Raw genomic sequence first — 14,022 nt, forward strand, 5'->3', positions numbered from 1 at the left:
TGGAAGACTTATCGGTTGACACAAAGCAGATGACTGTGGACAACCTGTTTGATGTGGTAAACAAAAGCAAAATAACTGCCAAACCAGCCAACACAGTTAGAAAGACATGAAACATGAACACTGTGGGAAGGAGAATCTGAGGAGGATCTCGAACCTTCTACTGATTTTGGTAGTGAAGTCCAAAAATAACCAAGAATATTGTCTAAAACAGTATAGAAGTATGATTTTAATATCTAATTAAGTCCATCAGAAGTAATTCCTTTGAACTTGATGGTGTTAATTCATAGTAAAACCAGACATCAAAATCTGCGACCACACAGACATTTTAATCACCAGCAAGAGCAACACAATAACATCTTCACAAACACTGTAATCTTTTTACCAGTTTACTGCCTGCAAAGAAAATGTAGTGAATGAGTTAAGAAACTGAGCCCCTTTTGAAGAATCTATTTCTGTAAATACAGCATTGCAAAGCCATATTGCAAATTTTTTCCTTCCTTGAGAGAGTTATGAACCAAAAGAAAGTCAATAGCAAAAGACAGATCTTTCCTGCATGAACAAATTGCATTTTCAGCTTTAGAAGGCAATAAATAATTTTTATATTTTTACATATTTATCTCTGTAACAGTAATTTCTATCTGTATCATTGATGGAAGCACAAGGGGCATAAGAATATTGCTTTTCAAAGAAGCATAAGACTTTAACTTACAATTTTAAAATTTCATTATAAAGCCTTAGCAAGGCCTAAATGTGTGATGCTCTATTAAAGTTGTTTACATTAATAAAAATATTGCATCATGGACCAGGCGCTCTAGTTTGAAAACTAAACTTCTAATAGAAATACCATTGAGATAAAAATGTCTTTCAAGTTAGAGTTAATTCAAACTTTAGAAATGTGTGAAAAATATGAACAAGTCATTTAATTTAATTATTTTTTGTTTCTTTTTCTTTTTTTTTTTGTGCCTGCTTAGTTATCAGATGTAGAGATTGCTTCATTTGTCTATACTATTTCAATGCAAGTTGAGAGATTCAGTGAGATATGATAAAGAATGAAGGCTGGATTTACTCTTTCTACCACAATTATGGATTTGGCCAGAGAAAAAGATGAAAACTTTGAAGGACCAAAACAGTTTTTCTGAAATTTTATTTTCCAGAAAAGCAGTAGGACATACAGAGGAGTCATCATGGTCCACTGACTAGCTTCCTGTCATAGCAACTTGGAAAATTCCATTGAGCATAGGACTTGCACCTTTGGGCACAAAAAATTCATTCTGGTCTGTAAAGACCAATAGGGAAAATAAATTATTTATTTGGTAGAACAACTTCAACATGAAATTAAACTTGGAATGAATGTTTACATGAGTACATATCTGTAAATGTTTAAATGAAGATTTATTATATATTATATTCATTATATTTATACTTAAATTACACATTTATTATATTTATACTTAAATTACACCTTAAATTATTATCAACTTCAAGGAGGATGTTGAAAAGAAATGGCTATTTTTTCAGAAAAGGAAATTCATTCTTGAAATTCTGCTGTATCGGTGTAAAAATCAAAGAACTTGTAAAACTAATCTGCCAAATAATCTACTAGATTGCTACTCAACATCAGCTCAAGCATAAATTCATTAGGAATTATAGAAGACTGCAAAATAAAACTAGTTAGCAAACACTGAAATATGTATTAGTAGAAGCTGCTGTCTTGCACGTCTTGTTTAATTAGTTTTTGTAGAGTTAAAGCAGTTTCTCATTTTTAATCCAAATACACCAGTTTAAGAAATCAATTGCATCTGCTTTACATTGACTGATGCAGATTCTCACATTGGTAAGCCATGAAATGGAGCCCAAGACCATGCACAAGGCTTTCCACGCAGAGCAGCTGAAGCCCCCAGCTGTACTCACACTGAAGATGCTTTAAACTCAGCCTCAGATGCACTGTCATCCTTGTCATCGGTCTGTAAGACCACAGGGCTCTTGGCCTCCAGCTCACTAAACACCCAGCCAATAGGATGGGATGGAAAAACATGAGTATGTTGCCAAATGGAAAACAAAACAAAAACAAATCACCAATAAAAACACACACACGCACACACACAACAAAACAAACAAAAAACAATACCACAAATACAAAAGAAAAAAAGAAAAAGGAAAAAAAAAAGCCATTTTGTGGTATACAATATTCAACTACTATTTAAATTATTTGGAGTTTCACATTTACACATTGACAGCAAGAATTAAACTCTAGTTGAAACATAGTTCGCTCTGTAAGATGGGCAGCATTATAGGAAACATGAGGTTTTAAGGCTCTAAGTTTCCACCTGGTGCTAATATCAACCGTGATCCCAAAGAACATCCAAAATGCTGTGATCAACACAGGAAATGCTCCTCATGGAGCGTGTTTTGCTTTTGCAAATAGTGCCCTGAGCCACTGGAAGACAGATGTGTCCACCTTTAGTTACCTGCAGCAAATGTATCTTCATGTGAACTACTCAGATTCCCTTTATTGTTAAAAGAGAGAAACAGCCAGCTTCAAAGCATGATTCCTCTTAGCTGAAATTTCAGACATGTAGAATACATTAAATAACTGAAGGCCTACAAGTGCTTACTGCACTCCACAGACATCAAAGAAGGCAAGCGGATCAGACATCTTACTTAGGCAAAATTAATTCCAGTCCTCTTGTGTGGTATTTGGACATGCTGGGGATCTGCAGCTCCCATTTTTTCTAAGCATGCATAGTCCAAGCCAACTACAATGGTACAGGCAATGACACTAGCTCTGACTGACTTCAGTGTTGCAGACTGATTCTCAGCTAGTCATTACTGCTTCTCTTTTGTTCATTATAATAGATCAGATACATTCACTAGTACAGAAAAGGAAAATATTTATGCTGGAATGCCTTTTGCAAAGGGAAAAAATAAATTAACAGTAACATAAACAGAGCAAGTAACTCCATTAATGTGCCTACATCCTTGTACAACCATCCATTATATCCGTATATTGAAAAGGAAATCTATTATGGGTGACATTAACCTTGGTTAGTTCATAATATCAAAGAATACCTCATGTACTTTGTGTCCATTTACTTAGGGTAGATGGTATTAAAGAAACATCTTCACCTACACACCAAAGAGCATGTAGGTAAATCAAGTCACCTACAGATTTGTGTGGCTTTTTTAAAACTTCATATGTTCTCTTTTTTTTTTTTTAATTCGTTGGAAAGAGGTGAGAAAAAAACAAAACAAAACAGAACAAAAAATCAGTAAGAAAACAAATGCTGTTAAATCTGGCAGATTATTAATAAAGTGCAATAAACGTAATGGGAAGTAATTGGGAAAAAGGAAGGCCCATCCCCTAGCTCAGGCACCTACCTCTCACTGAGATCTTCCACACGTTGCCCATGGCCTAGCATGAAGCTGGGGTTTGCCTGACTGCATGGGCTGGCAGGTGCTGATAAAGTGCTTTTGACATTCTGTACCGAGTGCCTGCGGCTCCGCCGGCGCTCCAGGCCCCTTCGCTCACTGCCACCCAGACTGGCCCTTCTTCTGTCCTTGCGCCCACAGGGAGGGGGGTCAGCGGTCTCATCGCCATCCTCGTGCCTCAGCGTCATCTGAGGAGGAAAGAGAGGCAAGGTTTCTGATGTGTTTCCTGTAGGGCTTCACACCTAGGCTTTAAAAATTTACTGATCTCAACAAGACTGAATCCTATTAGAGTCATCATTTCTACAGATATCTCTCTAAGTTTCTATCGATCCATTAGTGCACCGTAGCAGTTCTCATGATGGAATTCCACACTGACATCTTCTATGGAACACTGTAGGACTTGGAAAAACTTATTTATTTATATTATTTGTTTTCTTTTGTTTTCTTTTTAGCACTTGATTTACAAGAAATCCAAGCAGTGCTAGATACCTAGCTCTCTTTATTACCTTCTAAAATATGTAAGTAAATTCTCGTATATGCTAAAATCAACTGAAAAACCTCCTACACACTGACGGATTGAATGGTCCCTGATGTTCAGACATGACACTAGAACTGACTGAGTGAAAGACAGCCTACTGCTTTAGAAAGCATTTTAGAAAAGCATCATCGTTTATTCTCAGTCAAGAAAGAGATCAGCTGATGCATACGTAATTGTATTCTTCCTAAAGATCTCAATTTTTACAGATCTCCCTGAAAAGTAAACAAAAGAGAAAAAAAACACAAGACACAAACACTAACAAAACAAACCTGTTTCTGTTAACTTGTACCACAATGGATTAAAAGAAAAAAACACAGACCACACATCTCCACTGAACTTCCCAATTTTTAGGTTAGCATAATGGCTTTCAAATATGCCATTCAGTGTAAAACTCAGCATTTCCTGCCAGTTCAGAAGCACTGTAAATCCAGAGGAATGTATGCATATTTCAGGAAAGAACAGTGCTGAGAATTGCATGGCTACAGTGACATTTGACAGAAAAATCTGACATACATTGTAAATTCATCAGCTGAAAATAGTCGAGGAGCAATATGTGGATGTAACTATTGGGCTTATGTGACAAGGTTTTCATAGTGAAGGGGCAGCAGAGTTGAGCAACACCCCACACTGCCCCACACAACATCAGACTCAGCTCCAGCTGTTCCTAAAGGGACTCACCACTGCCAGAGCTGAGCTACAAGCAACACTGGGTGCACTCTGTGAAGGCAGATTTAAGAAAGGGAAACACTGCTGTTCAACAGCAGTTGGGAGAGAAGGGTGAGAAGCTGGGTGAAACAGGCACCAAGGACAGTGCAGAAGAAGAGCAAGCACAAAGCAGCAGCTCCCTGCATCCCAGAGGCCTGACAGTCTGGTCCATGTAGGAAGTAGCTCTGCTAAAGTTAGTTTCATGACAGGAGTGAAGAATGGAAGAAGAAAATGGAGAATGAAATCTACAAAATCTTTTGCTGGACTTAGATAGAGATACAGTCATTTCATAACACTATAAAATGAATTCACATTTCCATTTTATTGAATTCTGCCTAAGCCTCCCCACTGCCAATGCTACCCAAAGTCTGAAAATTAAGGCTAATTATTAAGAAACTCTATATTCTACCCCTGGATATGACTATTTCAGTGGTTATTTTATGCTAGGTGGTGAATGTAGAATCATTCGCTACTCCATTTCTGCAAACTGTATAGGATCTGGTCCAGTGTAAACTCGTAAACAAGGACTTGCTGGGTATTCAGCTGCAGAACAAGTGGTACTGAGCTCAGATCAACTTTTTTCATGAGTTGAATACTTTTGCATATTCTTCTATTTTTAATTGCAGGCAGAACTGCCTCTAAAGAGGCTAGTAAATATGCTAGTTTGCCTTGGAGCATGCCTCAGCATTAGTAGGAAATGCAATTGTATGAGCTGAGCAGCCATGTACTTGTATCAGATCACATATACAAATGTGTATAACACTACCAGCAACCAGATGTTTTTCTTTTAAAATAAAATAGATAACCAAATTTCACCTAGGTTACACTCCCCCCCCTCCTCTTAGCTTTGAAGTTTGCACAAGCTGTAAGATGTATAAAACAGGGCATGTTATGTTACCTCATAAATGTTAAATTGCTCAACTAAGTCCAAGTCTGTTCCTTTCTTGTTCAAGTGTCTCTGTGAAATAGCTTCAATGCCCAGCTCTTCGAGACAGTCCACCACATCGTAGAAAGAGTCTTGATCTGGCAACCCCGACAGCGTCTAAGAATCAAAGGGAAAACATTTAGATCTGTTTGTTTTGAAAAGAATTAAACAAAGGTTTTTAAAAGCGGGCGGCAAGTGGCGCTATGTATGACTTCAATAAAACAAAACCATGATGTGGGATTAGAGACACCGCTAAAAAATATAAAACAAGTGGCACAGCTTTTAACAAACAACTCAGTGCACTGTGTAGAAAAATGAATAACTGGAAAAACAAATCAGTGTTGTTATTTCATACAAAAAATATGGAAAATGTGGGTCTTTAAAATACACAGTTGGATTCTTCCTGGCTTCATTCAAGCACAGACTTGAAGTACAGAGAATGTTCAAGCATCAAACACTGGGATAAAAGCAAAGAGAGAAAAAAAATGGTTTAGCTAAAACCAGTGAAGCTGATTTCCTACTGATTCCCGTAACTTTGGCCCTAAAAAGAAATTTGAATGCACAGCTGCGTGATGTCAGGACAGCAGGAAACATCCTGCATCATGTGCCTAACTGTCCTCAACACCTGCAGCAGAGGTCATACCCCAAATCCACAAATTGTTTTATATTACAGAGGTATTGACTTTTTTCTTCCCTTTCAACTTTAAAAGTATTAACTAAAAGCATGCTAACTTCTTAACTCCAATATGTTTAAAGTTTTACAAATTCCTGATTATGGAGTAAATTGATACCAGTGACACTGGAGCATTAGCACACTAGAAAATAAAGAATGCCAATAATAATAGTCACTGAAAAGAAACTTTTTGAACTTAGATCTTTATATGGCACGTGCTCTACGTTTGAGAGAAAGCACTTCTACCACAGTTGTTTCTCATTTGGTGAATTCAGAAAACTAAGAAATGGAAGGTGGTTTTCTGTAGTAGACTATGTATTTTATGCATGCTACTGAAGTCCAGGGATTGAATCAAGCCACTCAACATTGGCGTGATGCAGGGGAAGTGGACACGGGTGTCAGACAACTGCGTTCAGAACACGAGTGAACTTCATCCACCACAATCCTGCAGACATTTACAAAGTCAACACAAAACCCAACTATTTTGGTTTGCTATTGTTTCTTGCTCAGCTTGTGCTTATTTTTAACTGCTCTTTATGGATGACACAGAAGAATGAGTCTCACACAACATGAGCAAGAACTGCTGAATATTGTGTGAACTACTTGCAGAGTGGCACCTGCTATATTGCAAGAACCAGTCTATTCAGAGCCATTTCTGCAAAGTAAGGGAGAGTACATGCTGGAAACAACACAGCTATTCTGGACTAGTTCTCTAACGAGATATCCACACTGAGGTAGCTCCTGCTCTCATAAACACATAATTAGCTAAGTAACTTATCTATACTCCTACTAGAGAAGAGAAATAAGAGGAAAAAGAGAGAGACCAGGAGAAAAAAAACAAATATTCTCCTGAAAAAGTTTTATTTTCTACTGAATGGAATGGCACGAATATGCTGTGACAATTCTGTTTTTCCAGAGCATGGTTTTCACAAAGTTGCTCTGAGAAGCAGAATGCAAAAGACAACAGCTGCTCTGGACTACTTCCCTACACCAAGAAGCTTTACACTCAGAAAAATTACACCGATTTACAAGAATAATAAGAGCAATAGACAGCAGGCATACTCCAGCCTTTAAGCCTGTAAAATGAGGTACTGGAAAATGTGACAGGTTATTTGTTTGCTTGTTTTTTAATAAACTACATAGCAGCATTTCCTTCTTCTGTCATTACAAAACTACTGTCTGATGTCTGATGATTATTGGTAAACTTACTTGTAAGAGGAATGCTTTGCACAAAACTCCAATGAAGTGTTAGGGTTACATGTCCAGGCTCTAATTAAAAAAAAAAAATGGTGCCCATCTAGGACAATATTGAAGCCTTTGTTTAAAACTCATTGAAGAAGAGGGAACTGTATTTTTTTCTGAACAGTGCAGAAAATAGACAGCTTGTATCTTCAATGTAACTGTAATGTGAATACGGAAATACTAAGAGAGAAAAGGATGTTCTCTTGCTTACAAAAGAAGTAGACAGTTACTATGCTCTCTTGAGTGTCAAATTTCTATGCTGACCATATTTCAAGGGTAGTATAATGTGATGTCTTATGTCCAAAAGAGTGGACAGACCTGCTTGTTTACTTGTTGAAATATTGAGGTACTTGCACACATGCTTGCTGAATACTGGCTTGTGTTATAAGACTGGGTTCTCACTTTCTTGGTGGCTATATAAAGGAAACAGCAGCAGCACAGTCAGAAGAGCAGAGGTCTTAAATTCAGCAGGATCTTTCATTTTCTTTGCTGTTTCCCAAGTACCTTGTTATGTTCTCCAATATCAAAATTCTCCAGTATCAAAACACTCTTACAAATCCCAAATATTTCCTTCTGCCCCAAAAACAGGAACTTAAAAAAAATAAAATCTGACCAGAGAATTTAAATTTAGCCCCTTGAAGAAGTGTGTTTAAAGCACACTCTTTGGTGCGCTTGCAGAATTTTGTTTTTACTTATAGCTCAGAGTAAAACAGAGTTTTCAAATCTGAAACTCTCTAGAACCCTGGTCTATGAAAGAAGAACAAATAGGAATGTCAGGAATCATTCCTATGCCTTTACCCATTTCTATTTTGAGGAAGCATTTTTGAATTAAGGTTTTTAATTTGTTTGTAGTTGTCTTGTGCAAGTTGCTCTCAAGCCCTTATGGGAACACTTGCACAACTTCTTCTCTCTCAAGCATCTGCTTTTTGTCATGATTAACTAAATGAAAAACAAAACCCTATCCTGAGATTTTTGTGTTTGATATTTCTTCTTAACCACACTAATACTGAAGTGAAAACAATACATTTTACCTACCACTAACTGCAACAGTCCTAATAGAGAAACTGATAAAGTTGATTAGGTACTAAAAAAGGATTACAAGACAAATATTTTCCTAAACAATAAATCCTATCAAATCCCATACAAAACTGGAAGTAGCAAAATAATCTTATATTAGCATGTCCTCAGTTATGTTTCTTAACAAAGACAGAAATTAGTGCTAACTTATTCCTAGCTTCAGACTGAAAAGTTCTCTTTGTGATTTTTAAAAGACATACTCCTGGATGATACTAGGGAGCAAAATTAATTAGTATTCTTTGTCATTTATGAAACAGTCACAGTATAAAGCAGTGGTTACAGACATCAAAAAGTCCAGCTAAGTCTGTTTGGTGTGCATGCTTTGCGTGGAAGTCCAAGTAACATAAAAGTACTGCTTGGTTACTAAACATCCAACGGATTGGGTTTCAGTAGAGCACCCACACACGATATAGAGAGATATTATCTAAATTTTACATGCCATGGTGAAGAGCATTGTAAATTTACATAGCAAATAAACATACTTCAGGGCATTAGCCAAGTTTTTCAATTGCTTTGGGATGAGAAGAAGCATCTCTCATCCATTTGTTATCCCAAGAACCACAACTTCTAAAACATACATTGCTGACAATGTTGGACACAGGATGTAAGAACATCAGTGTTCCAGTGTGGCAGCTATGATGTCCTTAAGGCTGGTCACTGAAAAAATGTGCCAGCTGCTGAATTCACACCACACTGGTCCATGACAGTACTTTTTTAGCTGCAGCTGCTGGACTAATTGTGGGTGGCATACTAAACTCCCAGTGGTTATCCTGCACTGGAAGCTGGTATTTAAATTCCAGTCTTGCAATGGATCTGTTAAAAAAATATTCAGTGCTCTATCTGATTATGCTAAAATATATTAATTTTAACATAGTGAATAATAGAAAATTTTATCTACCTATTTAAGAAAAGATATTTTCAACTATGAGGGAACAAACTTAGTATTAAATAAAGTTGAAAGAAACATTAACAGTAATTTTATGACTCCATAATTACTGGTATAATCTCAGTAATAAAAAGGTTTTGTAGCAAATTTTGAAAAGAACATGGAGTATGGTAGTAAATAGAAAAGTCAATTGAATTCAACAGTTTTCTCTCTACATTTTGTGATGTCATGGTTTTATAATTTTTGTTATTGGTATTCCACATCATAACATCATGTAGTGTATTAAGAGTTAAAGAGTTAATGCTCCAGCTCCGTGGATCATTGATAGTTATGGGTATGCCTGTCTCAAAGAGAAGAACTACATTCCCCAGGGGAATGTGTGATGCTTTGCATTTTTATGTGTTTCCACTCAGAGGGAAAGATAAAAACTGTGTGTCATGAGACAGAGGCTCTTTCCCTTTGGTTCGACCCAGCAGTGGGTGCTCTCTAGCCATCTCACCTTCAGTGTTTAAAGTAAGGTCTTTGGTTTTCGAACACTCACTCATTTTATTTGATTTATTAGCTTCAATTCCAATTATATTGTATTATATTGTGTTATTTTGCTTTCTGATATCTTATTTATTTAATTAGCTTTCCTCCTCATATATTTGAATCTCAGATGTTTTCATTAAAAACATCATAAAGCTGTCTGTAGGCCAGATTATAATTGTAAGTGTGGCATTGTGGGATTCCTCAGTCCTTGATCTTTGTAACTCATTTGACTGTGAGATGCTTTTTTTTCTGTTTTCTTTCTACCTCCTCCTAAAAATAGCTTTAAATGAAAAATGCAGACTAAAGGAATCAACTATATCATGTTTAGAAAATAATTGTTGAAGTTAGACTCCAGGTAGTAACACAAAAAAAAAAAAAAAAAGAGGGAGAGAAAGAGAGAAAACTAACTCAGAATGAGGAATCAGTTTACAACAAAAAGAGGCATAAAACAGAAACAAAAAATGAGTTGCCTCAGCTTAAATAGTAGCTAAAGACATAAGGATAACAAGTAGGTGATGCCTTTCAGAAAAAGTACATCAATTCAGCAAAATGCTTTTTTGAAGTCTAAGAGGATCTTTACTACTGTCTAAGCAGGTGCAAGAGTAGCTGTAAGTAAAAAGATAGTGACAACAGGGATTACATCAGGAAAGGTTAGGCCTTCTCAGGCACCTTAAATGGACAATACTGAACATTAAGAAACCATTTTAATTAAAAAAAACCCAAACTATAAAACAAACCACAGCTCCAACTGTGCAGCCATGAACACAGAGAACTGGCATCTTGTTCTATGATTTCCACTAACAAACTCTGGATCTTTAAATGAATATAACAAATAATAATAATATTCTGTAACTCTGGCTTATTAAGTATAATTATAGAACACAAAATTATCTTAATTCTTTAGTACTATGCTGACTTTTTGCATCCTTTGAAAGATCTCCTTTTAATTTTAGTTCCCTGAAGATTTGTTTATAATTTTAGGACTAGACACTAATTTTTTAGGCATTTACGGTAATAATCCTCTAGCTTTTATGGGTCTTTCTACCTCCTCATAGTTCAGAAGTTTGATTTTACTGCAGAGCTACTATAAAAGGCACCAGAAAGTATAAAGAAAGAAGAAAAATACCAAAGCACGTTTATACTTCCTTTTTTAAAGTGGAAACACTCTTACAAGCTCTCACACTAGTTTAATTTACCATATTTGGCTCACAGTAAAAAAAAAAAAATTAAATGATCTGGAACTGGAAAATTGTGCAGAACACAAGCCTTTGCGAACACATGATCTTTTCACAAAGTTCTTGCTTTCATTATTTCTTGGGTAATTTGTTGAGCTAGTTTGTTGGGTTCTGTTTTGCATTGTAGTGCCAGCTCTGGGAGAAGAATCATGTCATAATATGTTTATGCACAGCAAATAGGAAAACAGCAATTCCATTCCTAGCTGTAGCCTCTACATGACTGCAACATAAGTAATATGTCTGTATTGATTATAGCTGGTCCTGCAACTTCTCTGGGACAGGTCTTTGACATATATTCTCACAGACCAGCATTATGCAAGAGAAAATAATAATATTATTACTATGAGTTACAATTATGAAGGAAACAAACCTTGTTAACCAAAGTCATTGCATAAACCAGTAGCTCAGTATCAACCCCATCTTTCTCCTCCAGGATCTCCATGATGTTGGACCAAGGCTTGGCTCCTATAGGTAAAGCAGAAAATTTCGGTAAGGGTGACCAAAATAGAAAGCTGTTGTAGCAACACTTAACCCAAGATGCAGCATAAGTTGGAATGATGTGTCGAAGTGGAAGATCAATTGGATGATGTTTTCTCCTGTTTTCTCTACAGCCTCCTCTGGTTCATGGAGAACAGAATTAACACAATCAATGACAGCTGTGGTACATCTTAAGGCAGACTTCTCTAAAATCTTGTGTAGACTTTTCCCAGAGGTACCAATTTATCTTCCTTGATGATGAAAGAAGTTTTGTTAGCTCACTCAATTGACAGTGAACTTCTAAAAACTGTGTGGGAGGAATTTCACTATACCTATCATTAGTTCCCATAGGCTAAGATGAATCTTACACAAAAATCTACATGCTACTCTTTCAGTGTGTGTTGCTTACACTCCTAGTGATATTAGTGAGCTATAATACATTAAGGTAAGTCCTGTTAACAAAACAGTGTGGCAGAGAAAGATAAAAACCCAAGTAGCTTTACTAAACTATTGTACCAAACAGATCAGGCAGTAAATGTCAAGCAAATTAAAAATGTCTTGTGTGGAACGCACCTTGTAAAACTACTCTATTTTATTTGGCTAAAAGGCAGATAGCAAAATTTACTGGAGAAAAAAAACAGTCATTTTATCTAGAAAGTAATGAAAGATCACAAACAAGTGTTTTGTTTAGAGTGAAGTTAAAGGTCAGGAGGAGAAATCAGAAAACTAGCTCTAACTTAGAGATGCTCAATTAGCTGCACAAGTAGAATTGAAACAGCCTTTGAGTGCAGAGAAAAATGCAGATGCAAATCACATCCCCCCTGCAAACTATAATGACAATAGCTTGAATACACTCAGGCAGTAAAAAGGAATTGTTTCATCACAACAACCTGCCACTGATTGATCAGCAACCTAGAGGTTAAATCACTGCAGTGCTCTCACAGTAGTCATAGCCAACACTTATTTATGTTGGTATTGTGCATGCATGCAGATATATCCTCCTTCACAGATATCAAATCTCTACTAACCACACATCTCCATATCCAAAACAACGACAGAACACTGTAAAAAACTGTCTGCTAATGAACACATAGATAACAATATTTCTCCTCTTCTCTTTTTCCCACTCTTTTGTGACATTCTCTGACCTTCACTACTGAATAATAAAGCAGAGTTTCTTTATCTAAAGCAAAATCAGAGGGAAAATTCACTCTCATCTCTCAGAAAGTATTTATGTGCCATAGTGATTAAGTACTAATTCTCACATACTGCTGTAATGAGAATATACTAGACATCCCTTTACCAGATTCTCTATATTACCAGACATTTTGTGCTGGACATGTTCAAAAGACATGTGGAACAAATTCACTCTGCTCACAAATGATATATGATCAGCAGGAATGATATCCTTCCTACAAAAATGTCTTCCTGCGGTTTCTAGTGAAAAATAAAAACGGAAGAAAATAAGAAAGAGAAACAAAAAGGAAATACTATGCAAGTCTGATCTATAACAACATTATGTGGATAAAAGCAAGTGGCCAACAATATGAAAAATTAATTACTTAATCCACAATGAATTATGCAGTGAGAGTTCTTCCAGGGAAATATACCACTGTTTTGCAGACACATTTTATTCATACTGAAACAAATCCTATTCCATTTTCTAAAGAGAATATCCCGACATTTGAGTTTTTTGCCTGTATACTTGGCCATTATCATAACAGAGTACTTTCAGTCTTGCCTTGCTGTTTCCATGCAAGGATGACTAAGTTTTTTTCTACTCATGCTGCTTTTCTGTTTCCAACCACGATATGAAAAAAGTTTCTAGTAAGGAAGTCTAGTAACAGTTCATCCATCCTTTGAATTCTTTTATTAGAATGCTGTTACTAACCTGAACTTCCAGTCTTAAATTTGAAATATTTTGAACTGAAATTCAATTGATTTCCCAGTTGGTATCACCAGCAGGCTGTATAGCGACTTTGACAGAGTTACTGCAGTTTGTACAAGATTAAACATAAGGCTGTCTATCAGTATGGGGATGAGGCAGTTCTGGTCTGAAAGCTTTACCATGAACTTACTGCACCACTATAACTGGGTTAATATTCCTTGCTTATACTAATCAGAGTCCATAGTTTCCAAACTATGATCTCAATAATATGAGACACTGGCAGATCTACAGCAAGTGTCTTCTTTCATCCAGTCACTTGCCCTGAATTTTTGATTTCCAAATATGTTGTGCCTCGAGAGTCACCACTTAAAAGATGAGACTGTAGGCTGAAAAAAAAAACCAACTTCCAAGACAAC

At 36.3% G+C, this 14,022-nt stretch overlaps 1 protein-coding gene across 8 annotated transcripts in view; it reads right to left on the bottom strand.

The window, feature by feature from the left end:
* Window positions 1–14,022, bottom strand: part of FHOD3 (formin homology 2 domain containing 3) — a 356,118-nt gene that overhangs the window by 98,465 nt on the left and 243,631 nt on the right. For 4 of the 8 annotated variants that reach the window (XM_065752844.1, XM_065752840.1, XM_065752839.1 and 1 more), the window contains exons 8-11: window positions 11,612–11,706; window positions 5,571–5,714; window positions 3,379–3,617; window positions 1,912–1,998 (exon numbers count right to left, since the gene is read on the bottom strand). In XM_065752844.1, the coding sequence (XP_065608916.1) occupies window positions 1,912–1,998; window positions 3,379–3,617; window positions 5,571–5,714; window positions 11,612–11,706 (565 nt within the window). The remainder of the gene's footprint in view (window positions 1–1,911; window positions 1,999–3,378; window positions 3,618–5,570; window positions 5,715–11,611; window positions 11,707–14,022) is intronic. The other 4 variants (XM_065752842.1, XM_065752847.1, XM_065752846.1 and 1 more) reach the window with 1 other exon arrangement.

This window comes from Cyrtonyx montezumae, unplaced genomic scaffold (assembly GCF_038088225.1).
Source record: "Cyrtonyx montezumae isolate F1298 unplaced genomic scaffold, pur_monq_1.0 scaffold_8, whole genome shotgun sequence".
Classification (NCBI taxonomy): Eukaryota; Metazoa; Chordata; class Aves; order Galliformes; family Odontophoridae; genus Cyrtonyx; species Cyrtonyx montezumae.